This window comes from Ursus maritimus, unplaced genomic scaffold, assembly GCF_017311325.1.
Source record: "Ursus maritimus isolate PB19 unplaced genomic scaffold, ASM1731132v1 scaffold_4, whole genome shotgun sequence".
NCBI classification, from domain to species: Eukaryota; Metazoa; Chordata; class Mammalia; order Carnivora; family Ursidae; genus Ursus; species Ursus maritimus.
Window position 1 is genome coordinate 53,092,327 of NW_024426552.1, and position 20,189 is coordinate 53,112,515.

At 36.4% G+C, this 20,189-nt stretch overlaps 1 protein-coding gene across 1 annotated transcript in view; it reads right to left on the reverse strand.

Moving 5' to 3' along the window:
• Positions 1-3,425: 3,425 nt before the first annotated feature.
• The window catches only part of CIP2A (cellular inhibitor of PP2A), a 39,465-nt gene continuing 22,701 nt past the window's right edge, over positions 3,426-20,189 (reverse strand). Inside the window, exons 14-21 of the mRNA XM_008706609.2 lie at positions 17,266-17,461; positions 16,713-16,787; positions 16,507-16,617; positions 8,437-8,633; positions 5,888-6,001; positions 5,571-5,653; positions 4,720-4,859; positions 3,426-3,733 (exon numbers count right to left, since the gene is read on the reverse strand). Of these exons, the coding sequence (XP_008704831.1) occupies positions 3,563-3,733; positions 4,720-4,859; positions 5,571-5,653; positions 5,888-6,001; positions 8,437-8,633; positions 16,507-16,617; positions 16,713-16,787; positions 17,266-17,461 (1,087 nt within the window). The 3' untranslated portion in view covers positions 3,426-3,562. The remainder of the gene's footprint in view (positions 3,734-4,719; positions 4,860-5,570; positions 5,654-5,887; positions 6,002-8,436; positions 8,634-16,506; positions 16,618-16,712; positions 16,788-17,265; positions 17,462-20,189) is intronic.

Consider the following 20,189-nt stretch of genomic DNA (forward strand, 5'->3'; position numbering starts at 1 on the left):
TTTTGTCAATGATGTAATAGATGTAATTTTGATTACTCTTCCCAGCATATCATGATATTAGCAAAATGTTCCATTTTCTTCCATTAAATGTTAAAAAAAAAAGTGGCCACCAGAGTAATAATTGATTCAAGCAAGAATTATCAATGAGTGCTGAAACTAGTGGGTGAAAGGTGGAAGAAACAAGGTATTTGCAGCATCTCCCTACAAGTTACTTATTATTTCAAAAAAGAAAAATAGTGTTATAATGAAGATACTACTTGTGTGTATTGTTGTGTGTAAATAGGTAAATATATTATGATGTTGAGAGCCAGGGTATTTCCATATAATTGTTTAGAGCAAAAATTATAACATTGTTTTGGGGTTTAATAATATATATAGATATATGTGTCAGCTATAGCATAAAGAATGGGGAGAACATAAAAGGACCAACACACTTACAGGGTTTCTACATTTTATACTAAGTAGTACAATATTAACTCCAAGTGGACTGTGAAAGTTAAGGGCTTGATTGCCAAGACAGATTAAAAAAAAAGCAAGACCGAACTGTATCTTGTCTACAATCATAGGTTTTATATATAAAGGCACAGGTTAAAAGTAAATGGATAGAAAAATATATAATAGGCCAACAGAAAACATAAAAAGGCTGGAGAAGCTATATTTGTATCAAATAAAATAGACCTCAGACCTCAAGACAAAGTTTATCAGAGATAAAGAGATACATTTCTTAATGATAAGAGGGCCAATTAATCAGTAAGATATAACACCCAAGAGCAGAGCCTTGATTGTTTTTGTAAATAAAGTTTTATTAGAACACAGCAATGCCTATTTATGTATGTGCTGTCTATGGCTGCTTTCTTGCTACTGTTGCAGAACTAAGTAGTTGTAAGAGAGGCACTATGACTCACAAAGCCTGAAATATTTACTCTCTGGCCCTTTACAGAAAATGTTTGCTGACTCCTATAAAGTAATTAAGTCACAAACAGAGCATGTGTTTGGTTCATCAGTAGGTACATCAGAAGCAAGGCCATAAACACAATTCATAACTATTTGAAAAGAGGAAAAGAATCAAATTAAATGTTATATGAGTTTTAGGGAAAATAACTTGATTAGAAGTATCTTAACATATGTGAATGAGCTTCGGGTAGAAGTTGAAAGTCAAACATTCTCATTTGACTAAGAGTCTTAACTCAAGACAGAGTCTCATTATATCCTTAACATAAATAACTAGACTTTATGACAAATAAATACAACTAAAAGGACACTAATCTGACAATTTCCTCCCAAAACACAGCAGTAAGTTTTAATTTGTTTTTGCCCTGACATTAAATAGTTTAGTATAAACTTCAATCAACCCAATTTTAATAGAAGTCCATATCTAGTAAAGCGGCAAATGTAAATGGCAAACGGAACTGTGTTAATGTACACTTGGACAAACTCTTCATAGCAAGATTTTCAGAGAATTTGAACAATTCTAATATAATGATACATTTACTTAGTTCTACTTTCTCCATTAGGAAATGTTCATACACTCATAGACACATAGAAATCATTTGTAAAACCCTATGATGCTGGCTCAAACTTAAAGTTTTTTAAAAAAGCACACACACACACACGCACACACACGCACACACACTTTGTTGTTTTAATCTGAGGTACACAGACCTAAAAAGCGAAAAAAAAAAAAAAGAGTACTCAACATACTAAGGTCAAGAAAAATAATGGGGACAATATGAAAGATGCTGTAAGAGACAGACTAGGATACACAGAAAAAATGAAGAGGATGATGATTAGGTATTCACCTTTAAAGCTAAAGCATATTTTTTTTTCTCTTTAGGGAGATCAGGAATGACACATTAAAACTGTTGTATTAAAAAAAAAGGTTGCTAAAAAATACATGGAATCTCTGCCTATATACATCTTCAAGAATAGGCAAATTGAGTGTCTTAAATAAATGCATACCTGCAAAAATGGACAAGATCTGCACTGTCCAGCAGGATGGCAGTTAAAATCTAAATTCTTCAGTTGCGCTAGCCGTATTTTAAGTGCTCAAAAATCACATGTGGCTAAAGCCTATGATACTTGACAGTGTAGAGAACATTTCCAACATTACGAAAAGTTCTATTGGGCAGCAGTGGTCTAGGCTCAGTGTCTTGAAAGTGTCTAAATTGTAAAAGTAGTTTGATTTTCCCTAGAGGTTTTGGTTTATTCATTTTACAGAATTTTTTGTTTTATTTTATAGAGCCTTTTGTTCTTCAGTCATATCTATTCATTTAAACATTTTTTCATATAAAATTGAAAATGACTACAATTTCAAAAGAGAAATAGAATGTAACCCTTATAGAACAAGTAGCAATCTAAAATATGTTACTCTGTACAATGCTTTTTAAAAAAATGTGCAGAACTATACAGAATGTATTCAAGTATGTAAAACTATGACAGTTTGATACTTAACATAATTACCAAATTATGAAAATGTCTAATTTCTAAACGTAAATTCAGATATACTATGGTTGAAAAATAGAAGTAAATCTAAGTTCACTTATGTCACATGAAGATATAAATGGGGAAGGCAACACCAAGCAAATTAATGGTTGGAAACTGTAGCAATAAAACCAACTAAAATATTGATACAAGAACTCTTCTTAAACACTATTTACAACATTTGATTCAAATGAAGAGTACTTAAATTCCCTTGTATTAAAGAAATACATGAATAAGGATATTTAACCTATGCCTTAAAATTAAATGGCCAAATTAAAAACTATTTAAATGAAAGACAACATATTAAATGCAATTCACATTTGAATTAGTAATAAATGTCTGAATATGTAGCAAGGGTGGAATCCAAGTTTTCTTTGTGCAAGTCAAAAGAAATTCATAATTGATTGGAAATGATATGGGCAGACCAACATGGTACATTTTAAAAAGAGTAAAAAAACTAAGGCTATCTCAAATAATTCTACGAATTATCATTTTTTTAAATGTGACAATGTATTCGTTTAGCACATCTGATATCTTCTAATTTTTTCACATTATTTCTGTAACTATTCATTGCATTTTTTTCAAATTTAGAATTTATACCATATATCTTACTGCATTTTAAATGCAGTAATAAAATTATTTTAAATTCATTGAATTTTCTTTTGTGCTATGTAGAGAAAAACTTTGCGGGCAATGCCACGCCTTCTTTTTTTATACTAATAACTGTATTTTCAATTTCTTAATCTTTAGGATTGTGATATCAAGAAAAATTGATTTTTAAATCTAATCACAAATGAGAATAAATTAAAAAACAGAAGAGAGTGGAAAGCAACTAAGGAAAAGGGAAAAACCTCAGAAAAACAATAATGGAGGTCAAGAAGAACATTCTAATATAAGAACCAAAGAAAGCTTTAAGCAATAAAAGCCAGAAACAGGACGTAAAAGTTTTAAGACCAAATAAAAAATATTTATCAGATCAGGTTCTTTACTAAATTAATAATTTGATAATAATTTGCTGTTGTTCCGGAGTCACAAATTACCTCCCCTACCACACCTCCCCCGGAAGATAAATACATAACATCTATATACTGAGATTCACAGCTTCTGGACTTATTTTTCCACCACTTAAACTGTGGATCATTGCTATCATATGAGAGTGTTTGTTCAACTCCTCTTGCTGAAGTTTCACCAGCGACTCTTTCTCTTCCAAACGACCTTCTAATTGGGCCTTTTGAACCTCTAGGGAGGAAGCCTAGGAAATGGGGGAGGAGAGGAATTGAGGAAAACAAACTTAGCATGTCTTCCCTTCACAGATATTTTAAGACGTCCTATTTTTCATTTGTAAAACCACCATGTCAAAAGACACATTACAAATACATATTCTATCTTAGTTAATTAAATTTTATGGTAAGCTTAAGATAAGTAATTATTAAACAATATAATACAAATTGGAAAAACATATTCAATTTGTCTTTTTAAGTCAACATTAGCAGCTGAAATTTTGCAGAAAACACTACACATCACAATTCAGAATCACTATTAAGATGATCACATGAAAGCAGAACTAGGAAATCGGTAAATGTGGCATTAAATTTTATGCCTCTTCTGTCACTCGTGCTCTGTAGTTGTTCAAACGGTCATTTAATCCTGGCGTGTTCTCATCTTCCTGGTAGCAGATGGGCCAGAAAGTCCTATTCATAGCTACCACACACAAACAACCATAATGTGGAATGAACAGTGGACTTAGATTCAGAATACTGAATACTTAGCTTTGTGACAGACCCTCAGTAAGTAACTCAAGACTCAGTTTCATTTGTAGGTTGAAAATATTTAATATATATTAATATATTTGTTAAAGAGAAGAGGATTAAGAAAAATGTTTCAGAGTGCTTTGCAAATTATAAAGTTCTAGACAAATATGAACCACTGTTATTATTCCCATCCCTAAAAGCTTGGAGAGGCAGCCAAATACAGCCACCTGTAGGTGACATTCAGAACTGAGACCCTCTTTCTGTATTCTTTGCCCACTTAAAAGTAGTAAGTGCTGGTACACAATATGTATTTAGTAAGTTTTCCATGATTTTAGGAAAAATACAGGTTTTCACATTGTGAGAAAGATATTACATATCTTCTAAATGAAATTACTAAAGAATCAGAACTTTAATTTACCCAAGTTCACCTTTTCCACAAAATCAGACTTACTCATCTACTACCAATGAGAACTCAACAGATTCTTACCTTAATGCTCAATTCTTTTCTTATCTGTTCTGTTCTGTTTAATTCCTTTCTAAGGATATCAATGGTTTCTTCCTTATCTTCCCTTTCTTTTTGCAAGATTTTAATCTTTTCTTCTTGTACTTTTGTTTTTTGTTGCAAATCTTCAAACAAACAAACAGTCAGCTATAAGCTCAGAGGGTGGATACTGATGTTACCCTGAAAAGGTTTATTCGCCACTATGTAATTAGAGCAAAAGAACGACAACTGGGAAGATGAAGAAATACCTTGTTGGAAATAAAATTTCTACAGTATTTGATGAATAAAAAAACACCGTGGAACTCTTCCCCTAGGCCAGTATTCCATAGAAAATGCCAAATCTCCATGTCTTTCCCTCTTCCTCTGTTCCTGATATTATATGTATAGTTATGAGAGGAAAGACAATCCTCATAGCTTAAGGGTTAGAGAGATATAGAAAAGTATGAAAAATTAAATAGGCAGATGTCTGTGTTCTAAGGCAAATGAGTTAGAACAAAAAGGTTTTTATGGATCACTTCAGAGCTACTGCCATTAAGAAGCTGCTTACTAAAAGTTACCTAGCACTGCCACCTGCTGTTATGTTCTTTTAAAACTCTTTCTTTTGAAAAGACCATCATTTCCTCTAACTCCCAGATTTTAAAAAAACATACTGCTTTTTCAATTTAATCAATCTAACTAAACTGCTCTGTAAAATGTTATGGCAAGAAAAGGGAAGCTGTTTAAAACATGACTTAAGATTTAAAAAAATGAGAGAACTAGAAAATAAAATTATGCTTTGATTTTTCTACCAATATATATTAAAATACAGACAATATATTAAATGAGAAGCTACTTACTTGCTAGCTTACATTCTCTGTCTACTAGTTGGTTCTGTACTTCTTTTCTCTGTTCTTCTTTCTCTATTAATTGGGCAATAGTTCTGAAGTTATAAAAATAGAGAAGAAAACATCAAGGAAATCTTCCTCTCCTCAACAAGAATTTTAAGAGAAAATTAATAAGAACAGTAATTACCTTTACATTTTGTCAAATATATATTTTATATCTAAAATAAGTGGTAATTCTATTAATTTTATTTGTAAAAAGTAATGCTCTGTATAAAGGGAATCACTGTTTTTGAAAAATCCAAAATAATTAGAAGAACTAGAGATTTTACTTTTCATTTTGTTGTTTGAAAGACTCATTCAACTTTTTCACTGTCTCAATTTGTTTATTCAGAGAATCACATGTCATCTGCAAATCTTTATTCTTCTTTTCAGTGGTTTCATTCCTGAAAAGACAAGATGAGTTGATATTTTTATGGAGGCAAACATATGATAGAGAAAAGAAACTGTGTTCTTTATTATTTCTTCAAACCAAACTTCATACACTGAAGAAGAAGAATGTCATGAACAAGCAGGACATAAAGAAAGTTAGATTAAACTCTAAAAGACATTAAAGATGTATTTTGGCTGATTTAGGAGGTTACATTTACTATAAAAAGTACAGGGCATTTACTGCATATATAAGGATATAGAGCCTTACAGATAACATTGCTCTACATAATTTGCTATATATATGATATTTTTATAGTTAGATCCAGAAAATTTTCTAAAACTTCTGTAAAAGGATGAAGTTTATTAAAAAATAAAACTTAAATCTGCCATCATTAGCCTCTTGGGCATAATGTATGTTTAATTAAAAATGTCGAATTAATGAAGTAGCTGAGGATACTAAACTTCTCTTATCTCTTTAGAGCTCTGCATCTAACAGTCCTGCTTAGTTTACCAGCAAAGTAAACACAGAAATACTTTCTAAAGTGATACTTTGACACCCAAGTATCTTAAGCATAACATGTCCTTTTTTACTTCACTAAGTACAAACTGGTAGCACTGGCCAAATTTGCCTACAAGTGTTTTATCTGTCCCACGTGGTTTTTAAAATTCTGAATTTGAATGCCTTTAGACAGTCCCTACCATTACAGATGACCTTTCTTTCCCCAGCCTACTTCATTATTTGTTACCTTCTGGCCCCAGAAGGCAGGAGTTTTACCTCTTGGCCCCTCACTCACTATCTGGAACATCAGCGGGATATTCCCATGGTTCCTGGAAACCACGTATTTCTGTGGGACCAATGCTTACTTTTTCTCACATCCTGACTTAACGCTGATAGTCCACTCTATCAGGGCTGCTCAAACAGAGCTTGAAGAAAGTTGTTGTTGGGAGAAAATATCCTGTTTAGGAAATTTTAACATCACAAATTTTCTAGATGCTATACATTTTCCAGCCTTCATTTTTACTGATGGGCAAATAAGCACATGGACCTTGCAGTTAAAATTTTCTCAAACTCTATACTAATAGCATAGATAGAACATTTTTTTTCAAATCTTAACCAATCTTTAATTATAAATTAAAACAAAAAACAAGTTAACCAGAATGCTTCAATTTGTATTGTTTGGTAGAAAATACATAATTGTTCTGGGTCTTCTTTATATCTCAGAAGATTTATTTATTTATTTATTTATTTATTTATTTATTTATTAAAGATTTTATTTATTTATTTGACAGAGATAGAGACAGCCAGCGAGAGAGGGAACACAAGCAGGGGGAGTGGGAGAGGAAGAAGCAGGCTTATAGCGGAGGAGCCTGATGCGGGGCTCGATCCCATAACGCTGGGATCACGCCCTGAGCCGAAGGCAGACGCTTAACCGCTGTGCCACCCAGGCGCCCCTCAGAAGTTTTAAAATTGACCTAAAAGATAAAAAAATTTGACAAAGAAGGAAAACATGATCAATCTCATATTTTGTTAGTAGGCATGTAAGTTTGTACAGCCTTTTTGGAAGGAAACTTGTCAATCCATAAAAAATTTGAAAGCACATACCCTTTAACCCAACAATTCACCTATAAGAATTTATTCCACAGATTGTTACAGTCACACATATAAGTAAACCATATTCAATGCCATTAAGGAGAAATACTCACTACAAACTTAGAGATGTTTTAAACACTAACACCTGAATTTCTATGCTATTTGACTGAATACTATGAAATTGTTCATATTCAATGCATTTGATGTACAGAAATGGCTAATTCATATAGCTCAACTTAACATGAATCATGACAACTAAGGTCATTCCATATTTATGAAATGCCTAACTGTGTACCGAGTACTGTTCCAGGCCTTAGGGGTCTGTCAGTGAACAAAGCAGACTTAACTTGTTCTTGAGGTGCTAACACCCCAGACGACTGAGGACTGTATGAATACCTGAAATATGCAGAGTCAACCGGAAAGAAACAGAGAGACCTGTATTCTGTTTCTGACTTTGATCCTGAGTTTGAGTAAACAATACTTCATTTACCTATAATGTAAGTTTCTTTTTTTTTTTTTTTTTTAAAGATTTTATTTATTTATTTGACATAGAGACAGCCAGCGAGAGAGGGAACACAAGCATGGGGAGTGGGAGAGGAAGAAGCAGGCTCCTAGCGGAGGAGCCTGATGTGGGGCTCGATCCCAGAATGCTGGGATCACGCCCTGAGCCGAAGGCAGACACTTAACGACTGCGCTACCAGACGCCCCTGTAATGTAAGTTTCTTGTCAACTACTTAACTTATGGAATTATCAGAATATGTGAAAGTTTACAAAAGGATTTTAAGGCCACAGAAAAGAAATGCTGTGTGTTCATTCTAGATTCCAACTTTACACAGAAATTTTACTTTATTAATTTACCTCTGAACAAGGTCCATGTAGGATTTTGTCAGTATTTCATGTTCTTCAGCCACAGACTCTAATTTCCTATTATGTTGGAAGAGATGCTCGATATCACTCTGGGCTCTTTCTGATTCAACCTGCTGTGCCTTCAGCAACACACCAAGCTCTTCATTTTTTCTCTCAACTTCTCTCAACATACCAGCAAGTGTCCGTGCCTAAAACAAAACCAAACAGAACAGAGACTTTTCTGCTACCATGTATATAATATGCTCAGTTTCTATAATTTAAAAGGTTTACCAAGTATCTAATAGGCTAGCATCTATGGGGTTATATAAAGTTTTAGTAGTCATATATACTTATTACTTAACTACCTCTAATAAATCTAACACTGTTATAGTTTTTTACTTAGGAGATTATCCTGACTAGAATAATCTCAGTATGACCAGACTCATGGAAATGAACACAATTATAACAAGAAGGTAGCTCTACATCCAGTATTTAATTAAAAGGGTATGTGTGGTCCTTGGCGCTAGCCATCAACACTAAACCATAAAGTTTACACAAATCAGTTTTCCCATTTCAGGTAGAAATTAAAAATAAGATCTTAACTATACCACAGATGATTAAGCAAACACTTAAAATTAAGCTAGGACTATCAGGGAATACAACCAAAATTAATATGAAAGTATTTGTGAAACATTAAAGAAACAGAAAACTCGAATGAGAAGTGAACTCCCCCCAACACCCTTTAGCCTGAAAAATACTCTTATTCTGAAATGCCAGATAAAAACCTAAGCCCTTCTGTTTTTATGACAGTCTATAAAGCAGTAATACCCCATTATTTAGTGTTATTTTTATAAGAAGCTTTTCCAGTAAAATGGATAAAACATTAAATTCTCCAATAAAATACAAGACATGTCCAACAGACATAGAATATAAGAATGTGCTATGGGAAAGGAGAGGACAAAATGAGTTTAATATCGCTAATTTTCTTTGTTGGAATTTATGATAAATTCAACATGCTATCAGGCAAGACAAAGGAATCCATGTCAAAAGAAGAAAAGGAAAACATATGGTTATATTTATCCGTATTTTTTCAAAGATGTGTACTCTGAGAAGACTCTAAAGGTACTTTACGTGTCACTGATTTTAATGCCTCTCTCAAAAGCCAAATGACTTTATTATAATTTATTATAAATGATATCAAACTGTTGAGATTCCATTTCTATTTGCTAGGAATTTCATATTACTGCAGTAAGCTCTCACTCCTAATGTACACACTGTGTACATATATGCACACAGCACAATGCCAAACTTTCTGAGCACCTACCATGTGCCAAGGACTGTGCTTGCTGGGGCCTAGAGATACCAAAACCATCTCTGACATCAAGGGTGAGGGGCAGGGCAATACAATTTTCACATGTGTGGGAAGCAGAGGACCAGAGACAGCTTCCTAAGAAATGGAGGTATTTAACCGGCTCAGAGAGTGCCCATCCCCATCCCCCCTTGCAGGGGACATGGAGACTCTACCCAAACAGGGTTGCCTGAGTATCAGCGCGGCAGGCGCCTCCCCCAGAAGGCAGGCTGAAAAATCAAGAAGCCCACAACCCGGGCGCCTCTATAAAACAAGAGGGCGTGATCCCGGCGTTCCGGAAAGGAGTCCCTCATCGGGCTCCTCCGCTGGGAGCCTGCTTCTTCCTCTCCCACTCCCCTGCTTCTGTTCCCTCTCTCGCTGGTTGGCTGCCACATAAATAAATAAATAAAATCTTTAAAGAAGAAGCCCACATCCCTAAGATCCCTATAAAACAAGGGGCACGGCCTGGGACCCAGTCAATAATTTGGGCTCTGGACAACCCCGCAACCTCTCCTCATCAGAATGACAAGAAGGAGAAGCCCCCCCCAGCAAAGAAAAGACAGTGAGTCTGTGGCCTCTGCCACAGAAATAATGGATATGGATGTAACCAAAGTATCAGAAATGGAATTCAGAGTAATGATGGTCAAAATGATGAGTAGAATTGAAAAAACTATTAACGAAAAGGTTACTGAGAATATAGAATCCCTAAGGACAGAAATGAGAGTGAATCTGACAGAAATTAAAAATTCTATGAGCCAAATGCAGGCAAAACTAGAGGCTCTGACGGCCAGGGTCACCGAAGCAGAGGAAAGGGTTAGTGAATTGGAGGATGGGTTAATAGAGGAAAAAATGAAAATAGAAGATGGTCTTAAAAAAATCCACGCCCACGAATGTAGGTTACGGGAGATTACTGACTCAATGAAACGATCCAATGTTAGAATCATCGGCATCCCCGAGGGGGTGGAGAAAAACAGAGGTCTAGAAGAGATATTTGAACAAATTGTAGCTGAAAACTTCCCTAATCTAGCAAGGGAAACAAACATTCGTGTCCAAGAGGCAGAGAGGACCCCTCCCAAGCACGCCACGTCACGTCATAGTGCAATTCGCAAATATTAGATGCAAGGATACAGTATTGAAAGCGGCCAGGGCAAAGAAATTTCTCACGTACCAAGGCAAAGGCATCAGAATTACGTCAGACCTGTCTACACAGACCTGGAATGAGAGAAAGGGTTGGGGGAGCATATTTAAAGCTCTTTCAGAGAAAAACATGCAGCCAAGGATCCTTTATCCAGCAAGGCTGTCATTCAGAATTGATGGAGAAATAAAGACATTTCAGAATCGCCAGTCACTAACCAATTTCGTAACCACGAAACCAGCCCTACAGGAGATATTATGGGGGGTTCTATAAAAGTAAAAAGGCCCCAAGAGTGATACAGAACAGAAAGTCACAGCCAATACAAACAAAGACTTTACTGGCAACATGGCATCATTAAAATCATATCTCTCAGTAATCAGTCTTAATGTAAATGGTTTGAACCATCCCATAAATGCCACAGGGTTGCAGATTGGATAAAAAGAAATGACCCATCCATTTGCTGTCTACAAGAGACTCATTTTGAACCCAAAGATGCATTCAGACTGAGAGTAAAGGGATGGAGTACAATCTTTCATGCAAATGGACCTCAAAAGAAAGCTGGGGTAGCAATTCTCATATCAAATAAATTGGATTTTAAACTACAGACTATAGTTAGAGATGCAGAAGGGCACTATATTATTCTTAAAGGAAGTATTCAACAAGTGGATATGACAATTATAAATATATATGCCCCCAACAGGGGAGCAGCAAGATACACAAGCCAACTCTTAACCAGAATAAAGAGACATATAGATAAAAATACATTAATAGTAGGGGACCTCAACACTCCACTCTCAGAAATAGACAGAACACCCTGGCAAAAACTAAGCAAAGAATCAAAGGCTTTGAATGCCATACTCAACGAGTTGGACCTCATAGATATATATAGAACACTACACCCCAGAACCAAAGAATACTCATTCTATTCTAATGCCCATGGAACATTCTCAAGAATAGACCATGTTCTGGGACACAAAACAGGTCTCAACCGATACCAAAAGATTGAAATTATCCCCTGCATATTCTCAGACCACAACGCTCTGAAATTGGAACTCAACCACAAGGAAAAATTTGGAAGAAACTCAAACACTTGGAGACTAAGAACCATCCTGCTCAGGAATGACTCGATAAACCAGGAAATCAAAAATCAAATTAAACAATTTATGGAGACCAATGAGAATGAAAATACAACAGTCCAAAACCTATGGGATACTGCAAAGGCAGTCCTAAGGGGGAAATACATAGCCATCCAAGCCTCACTCAAAAGAATAGAAAAATCTAAAATGCAGTTTTTATATTCTCACCTCAAGAAGCTGGAACAGCAACAGAGGGACAGGCCTAATCCACGCACGAGGAAGCAGTTGACCAAAATTAGAGCTGAAATCAATCAAGCAGAAACCAGAAGTACAGTAGAGCAGATCAACAGGACTAGAAGCTGGTTCTTTGAGAGAATCAATAAAATTGACAGACCACTGGCAAGACTTATCCAAAAGAAAAGAGAAAGGACCCAGATTATTAAAATTATGAATGAAAAAGGAGAGGTCACGACGAACACCATTGAAATTGGAAGGATTATTAGAAATTTTTATCAACAGCTATATGCCAATAAACTAAGCAATCTGGAAGAGATGGAATCCTTCCTGGAAACCTATAAACTACCAAGATTGAAACCGGAAGAAATTGATTCCTTAAACAGGCCAATTAATTATGAAGAAATTGAGTCAGTGATAAACAACCTTCCAAATAACAAAACTCCAGGCCCGGACGGTTTTCCTGGGGAATTCTACCAAACATTCAAAGAAGAAATAATACCTATTCTCCTAAAGCTATTTCAAAAAATAGAAACAGAAGGAAAGCTACCAAACTCATTCTATGAGGCCAATATTACCTTGATCCCCAAACCAGGCAAAGACCCCCTCAAAAAGGAGAATTACAGACCGATTTCCCTAATGAATATGGACGCCAAAATCCTCAACAAGATACTTGCTAATAGAATCCAACAGTACATTAAAAGGATTATCCATCACGATCAAGTGGGATTCATACCTGGGATGCAAGCGTGGTTCAATATTCGCAAATCAATCAGCGTGATACATCATATCAACAAGAAAAGACTCAGGAACCATATGATCCTCTCAATCGATGCCGAAAAAGCATTTGACAAAATACAGCATCCTTTCCTGATTAAAACCCTTCAGAGTGTAGGAATAGAAGGTACATTTCTCAATCTCATAAAAGCCATCTATGAAAAGCCTACTGCAAATATTATTCTCAATGGGGAAAAGCTGGAAGCCTTTCCCTTAAGATCAGGAACTCGACAAGGATGCCCACTCTCGCCACTATTATTCAACATAGTACTAGAAGTCCTTGCAACAGCAATCAGACGACAAAAAGGGATCAAAGGTATTCAAATTGGCAAAGAAGAAGTCAAAATGTCTCTCTTTGCAGATGACATGATACTCTATATGGAAAACCCAAAAGAAGCCACTCCCAAACTATTAGAAGTTATAGAGCAATTCAGTAACGTGGCGGGATACAAAATCAATGCTCAGAAATCAGTTGCATTTCTATACACGAATAACGAGACCGAAGAAAGAGAAATTAGGGAATCCATCCCATTTACAATAGCACCAAAAACCATACGTTACCTTGGAATTAACTTAACCAGAGACGTAAAGGACCTATATTCTAGAAACTATAAATCACTCTTGAAAGACATTGAGGAAGACATAAAAAGATGGAAAGATATTCCATGCTCATGGATTGGAAGAATTAACATAGTTAAAATGTCCATGCTACCCAGAGCAATCTACACTTTCAATGCTATCCCGATCAAAATACCGAGGACATTTTTCAAAGAACTGGAACAAATAGTCCTTAAATTTGTATGGAAACAGAAAAGGCCCCGAATCTCCAAGGAACTGTTGAAAAGGAAAAACAAAGCTGGGGGCATCACAATGCCGGATTTCGAGCTGTACTACAAAGCTGTGATCACAAAGACAGCATGGTACTGGCACAAAAACAGACACATAGACCAATGGAACAGAATAGAGAGCCCAGAAATGGACCCTCGGCTCTTTGGGCAACTAATATTTGATAAAGCAGGAAAAAACATCCGGTGGGAAAAAGACAGTCTCTTCAATAAATGGTGCTGGGAAAATTGGACAGCTACATGCAAAAGAATGAAACTTGACCACTCTCTCACACCATACACAAAAATAAACTCCAAATGGATGAAAGACCTCGATGTGAGACAGGAATCCATCAAAATTCTAGAGGAGAACATAGGCAGCAACCTCTACGACATCGGCCAAAGCAACCTTTTTCATGACACATCCCCAAAGGCAAGAGAAACAAAAGATAAAATGAATTTATGGGACTTCATCAAGATTAAAAGTTTCTGCACAGCCAAGGAAACAGTCAGAAAAACTAAGAGGCAGCCCACGGAATGGGAGAATATATTTGCAAATGACACTACAGATAAAGGACTGGTATCCAAGATCTACAAAGAACTTCTCAAACTCAATACACGAGAAACAAATAAACAAATCAAAAAATGGGCAGAAGATATGAACAGACACTTTTCCAATGAAGACATACAAATGGCTAACAGACACATGAAAAAATGTTCAAAATCATTAGCCATCAAGGAAATTCAAATCAAAACCACACTGAGATACCACCTTACGCCAGTTAGAATGGCAAAAATAGACAAGGCAAGAAACAACAATTGTTGGAGAGGATGTGGAGAAAGGGGATCCCTCCTACATTGTTGGTGGGAATGCAAGTTGGTACAGCCACTCTGGAAAACAGTGTGGAGGTCCCTTAAAAAGTTAAAAATTGAGCTACCCTATGATCCAGCCATTGCACTACTGGGTGTTTACCCCAAAGATACAGACGTAGTGAAGAGAAGGGCCATATGCACCCCAATGTTCATAGCAGCAATGTCCACAATAGCTAAATCGTGGAAGGAGCCGAGATGCCCTTCAACAGATGACTGGATTAAGAAGTTGTGGTCCATATATACAATGGAATATTACTCAGCTATCAGAAAGAACAAGTTCTCAACATTTGCTACAACATGGATGGCACTGGAGGAGATAATGCTAAGTGAAATAAGTCAAGCAGAGAAAGACAACTATCATATGATTTCTCTCATCTATGGAACATAAGAACTAGGATGATCGGTAGGGGAAGAAAGGGATAAAGAAAGGGGGGGTAATCAGAAGGGGGAATGAAACATGAGAGACTATGGACTATGAGAAACAAACTGAGGGCCTCAGAGGGGAGGGGAGTGGGGGAATGGGATAGACCGGTGATGGGTAGTAAGGAGGGCATGTATTGCTTGGTGCACTGGGTGTTATACACAACTAATGAATCATCGAGCCTTACATCGGAAACCGGGGATGTACTGTATGGTGACTAACATAATATAATAAAAAATCATTAAAAAAAAAAAAAAAGAAATGGAGGTATTTAAACTAAAATCTGAAGGATTATTAGGAGTTAGGCAGAGAAAGAGAAAAAGGTGTTCCAGACATGGAAGAGCAAGTACAAGCACAGGGAAACCTAAGAGTATGTCAAGTAACTGCAAAGCAATAGAACTGCGTAAGAAACTGCAAAGTAATCTGATACAGTTGATTGCAGAGAATGCACAGAAATGCAAGGAGATGAGGAATGATAGTAGTTTTAGAATCCTGTGTGCCAAACTAAGGAATTTAAAATCATCTGCTGAGTAAAATGGTAAGCCACTGCAGGATATTTAGCACAGGAGCAATAAAATCAGATTACATCCTCAGGAATCAATGTAGGGGAACAAGGGAGGGCAGAACCAAATACAAAAAGATGACTTGGGATGCACACAGACGGTGGTTAAGAGGAGGGCTCCAGACTGAAGGTAAAAAGACTAACTAGAGGCTCTGCTATGATTCATATAAAAAATGACAAGGATTTGACCCATAGCAAATAGTGGCAAGAAGAGACAAGGCCGAAAAAAGTAATATTTAGAAGGTAGAATCAACTGGGTTTGGTGGATGGCTAATCCTAGGAAGTAAATTGTGTGACTTCCAGGTTTCTTGTCTGGAAAACTCTTCAGAACAAGAGGGAATATACAAAAAAAGAGTAAATTTTTAAAAAGGATGATGAGTTCAGCATTGGTCATACTGAATGGGAAGTATCTGCTATATATTTAAACAGAGGTATACAGGAAGCATTAGTGCTTAGCGTAAAGGATCTGGGCTCGGCACATAAAATTGGTGGCATTAACATTCTGGTAATGACTGAAACCCTGGACCACCTAAAGAAGGCCAAAGGGCTTAGACCATAATGCTGGGAAAACCCAACATTTAAGGGTTGAGTGGAGAAAGAGAAGTCGCTAAAGGATATAGGAAAAGAATATCCATTAGTGTAGAAAAAAAATCAGAAGATAATGGGGTGACCAAAATTAAAGGGGGAAGGGTTTCAAGATGGAAGAGAGTAGTTGTGTCAAATGCTGAGAACAGTTTAGTTCAAACAGTAACAAAAATATAACTAAAATTTTGTACATGTTCTACTTCATTTATTTTTCTACTGATCAGATAAGTCTTTATATCGTACACACCTCTGTCTCAGCTTGAGTTCTTTGACAGCGATATTGAGCAATCAGTCTATCAGCCTGTGCAAGGGCTAGAGCTTTTGCTTCCAAAAGATCTTGTAGCCTGCTTTCTTTGGACTGTAAGAAAACATACCGTTAATCTTTATCACTTACCAGAGAAACATCTATTTAAGCTTAATGGTTACGAATAGTTAAAATAAGCTTGTACTCACTGCTAATGTGGACAGTTTCATCTCATATACATCCATTATGTCAGATATTCTCACATCATTAATCTGATCCTTTACCTAAGTTTTAATACAACAGTCAAAAATCAGAAAATTTTAACACGCAACACAACAAAAAAATAAATGCCTAGTGTGAAACTAAATCATTAAAACTTAGTAACAAAGTAAAAAAATGAGTGTTGTATTAGAAGGTTCACAACATTTCATTAACCTGGCTATTGCAGAAGAGTATCTGGGTAGGACTTGATATGCTTGTGGGATATATTTCTTAAACAGGGGGGTAGAGAGGATGTGGGTAGGCTAATTGGGGAAGACTGGGGGAAAAATGATTGCTGTGTTAAAATGTGGGAATTTTATGGCTAATTTTTTTTCTTTCTTTCCAAACTTCCTAGAATATTGTTGTTTTCATATTAAAAGATAAGGTTTCATTGATCAAATCTGCATCTAAAGTTATTTAAATAAATGTTATAATCAGGGCTGATATTTAGTTGGTATGTACAAGGCAGAATCCCATTTATAATGGCTATTTACCACTCACCACCATTCCAGCCTGAAGTTTCTCTATTAATTCCTCAATGTTCAACCCAGGAACTCTAGCTTTCAAAAGTGGAGGAGTTAAACATTTTACTGAAGTTGGAAGACTGTGATTTAGTGATTGCAAGGGCATTCTCCTGGGCATATGTTCTGTTTCCTGTTGTCTGTAGGCATTGTTTGCTGCTATGCTTTCTCCAAGTCTGAATAGGAATTAAAAAAGAAAAAAAAAAAAAAAGAATGAAAGAATTACAAAAAAATAGTGGAAGGGGAGCCTGGGTGGCTCAGTCGGTTGAGTGTCCAACTCTTGATTTTGGCCTAGATCATGATCTCAGGGTCATGAGATTGAGTCCTGCCATGCACTCTGCGCTAGCTTGAGAGTCTCTCTCCCTCTCTGTCTGCCCCCTCCCCCCCACCCCACTTGTGTGCACTCTCTCAATAAATAAAATCTTAAAAAAAAATAGATGAAGGAGCCAAGATGCCCTTCAACAGACGAATGGATAAAGAAGATGTGGTCCATATATAATGGAATATTACTCAGCCATCAGAAAGAATGATTACCCAACATTTGCAACAACATGGACGGGACTGGAGGAGATTATGCTAAGTGAAATAAGTCAAGCACAGAAAGACAATTATCATATGGTTTCACTCATTTATGGAACATAAGAAATAGCAGGGGGATCAGTAGGAGAAGGAAGGGAAGACTGAAGAGGGGGTAAACAGAAGAGGGAATGAACCACGAGAGACTAGGGACCCTGGGAAACAAACTGAGGGCTTCAGAGGGGAAGGGGGTGGGGGATTGGGATAGGCCGGTGATGGGTATTAAGGAGGGCACGTATTGCATGGAGCACTGGGTGTTATACACAAACAATGAATCATGGAACACTACATCAAAAACTAAGGATGTATTGTATGGTGACTGACAAAACATAATAAAAAATTAAAAAAAAAATAGATGAAAAGGCAGTTAGTATAGAATTAGGGGACTTCTAGAATGGATCTTTTTAGGAATATAAGCCTTCAAATATTTTTGAAATAATCTTGGAGTCTATGATGAAGCCAAATTTTGGGAAATACCCTAAATATTTGCCACAGAAATGCCTTTCTACTTACAATCCTTTATAATGACAATTCCACCTCTGGTCTGGAGGCACTAGAATTAGTCTGTGAGTATGGATTATTTATAAAAATTAAGTACAATGTTATTGCTATTGGTAAGAACATCCTTCTCACCATGGGCAACATCACCTGTCCTTTACCTATGTCTTTCATCCTTGCCGTTTCTCACTATCTTCTCACCAACCTGACTCTCATTCTGCCCCTTCCATTTATCATGCCTTGTTCCTGCCACAGGGTCTTTGAATGAGCTTTTTCTTTCCTAGAAGATTCTTCCCACCAGATCTGCATAGAGTTGGCTCCTTCTTATCATCAGGTCTCAGTTCAAATTCACTTCCTCAGAGAGGCCCCTCCACCCATACTGACATACACATTATGAAACTTAATTTTTTAAATTTGTCTCCCAACTAGAATGTAAACCATATGACAGAGGCCCCCAGTCTAATTTACTGCAGTATCTAAAATGACTAGAAGAGGGCCTGGCACACAGCTGGCCCTCACCAGATAGAAACGCACACCAAAAAACCTACTTATTTACCCACCCACCCATTCATCCAACATATAAATTTACCTTATTAAACTAAGATGATATAAACAAAGGCATACACAGACATAAATAAAATAAAGGAACACCTGAGATAGTGTCTAAAGAGAAAATTATGTAACACCAGTAAGACAGGGGCAGCCAAGATACAAAGAAATGGGAGGAAGAACTCATATACAGAGACAGAGGATGAGACTCCCACTTTCAGTGAAGCTGAAGCTTTCGTTCTGAAACTTAGGGGCTTTCCTTTATGTCAGATTACCACAACTGGAGCAACGACTAAATGAAGCAGCTTCACAGACCATTTCCAGGTTTTAACTTGAGAAGCTCCCTATTTGTCCATTTGTTAAAAAATATTTACTATAAAATGAAGAGAATTTTGATTATGTGGTCTCTAGGTCTTGTTCTCCACAGTTTTTAATCTCTTAATTTATGACTACTTAATTAATTCTGAAAAATGAGTTTGCTAAGTCAGTTAAAAGAAACAGAGAGGGCACCTGGGTGGTTCAGTCGGGTAAGCATCTGCCTTTGGCTCAGGTCGTGATCCCAGGGTCCTGGGATCGAGCCCCATGTCTTCTCACATCGGGCTCCCGTCTCAGCTGGGAGACTGCTTCTCCCTGTCCCTCCCCCGACTTGTGCACACGCTCTCTCTCACTCTCAAATAAATAAATAAAATCTTTAACAACAACAGAAAAATAGCAGAGGTTGGCAAACTTTTTCTTAAAGGACAAAGCAGTAAGAATCTTAAGCTTAAGGGGCCATATAGTCTCTCTTACCACTACCCAATTCTGATGTTGTAGCATGAATGTAGACACAGAAAATACAGACAATATGAAAATGAATGGATGTGCCCTTTTTTCAGTAAAACATATGCTCCTGCCTGCTGGCTATAGTTTTCAGACCCCTGGCATATAGAATGTCTCACCTACTCACCAACTTACTTCAGTTTATTCAAACCACTTTTGCAAATTCATTTATATAAGCCCCTTAAACTTTTTAAAATTAAAGTAGAATACAACTGGATGTTTGATCAATTCATTTAGTTTATGGAGAGCCCCGAAAATCTCAATTTTTTAAAAAACATAATAGCAAATATTCTCTTAATGTTTGAAATTAATGAGAATAGTGGACAATTCTGCTTGGCCATTATCTATTCCACTTTCTGATAAAAGCACAGAATTTTTCTTTAGGAATCCTCCCACCGCCCCTAAACTAACTTAGAGTTCATGTAGTTCTCACAGATGAATCCTGGGGATCTGCCAAGGTCC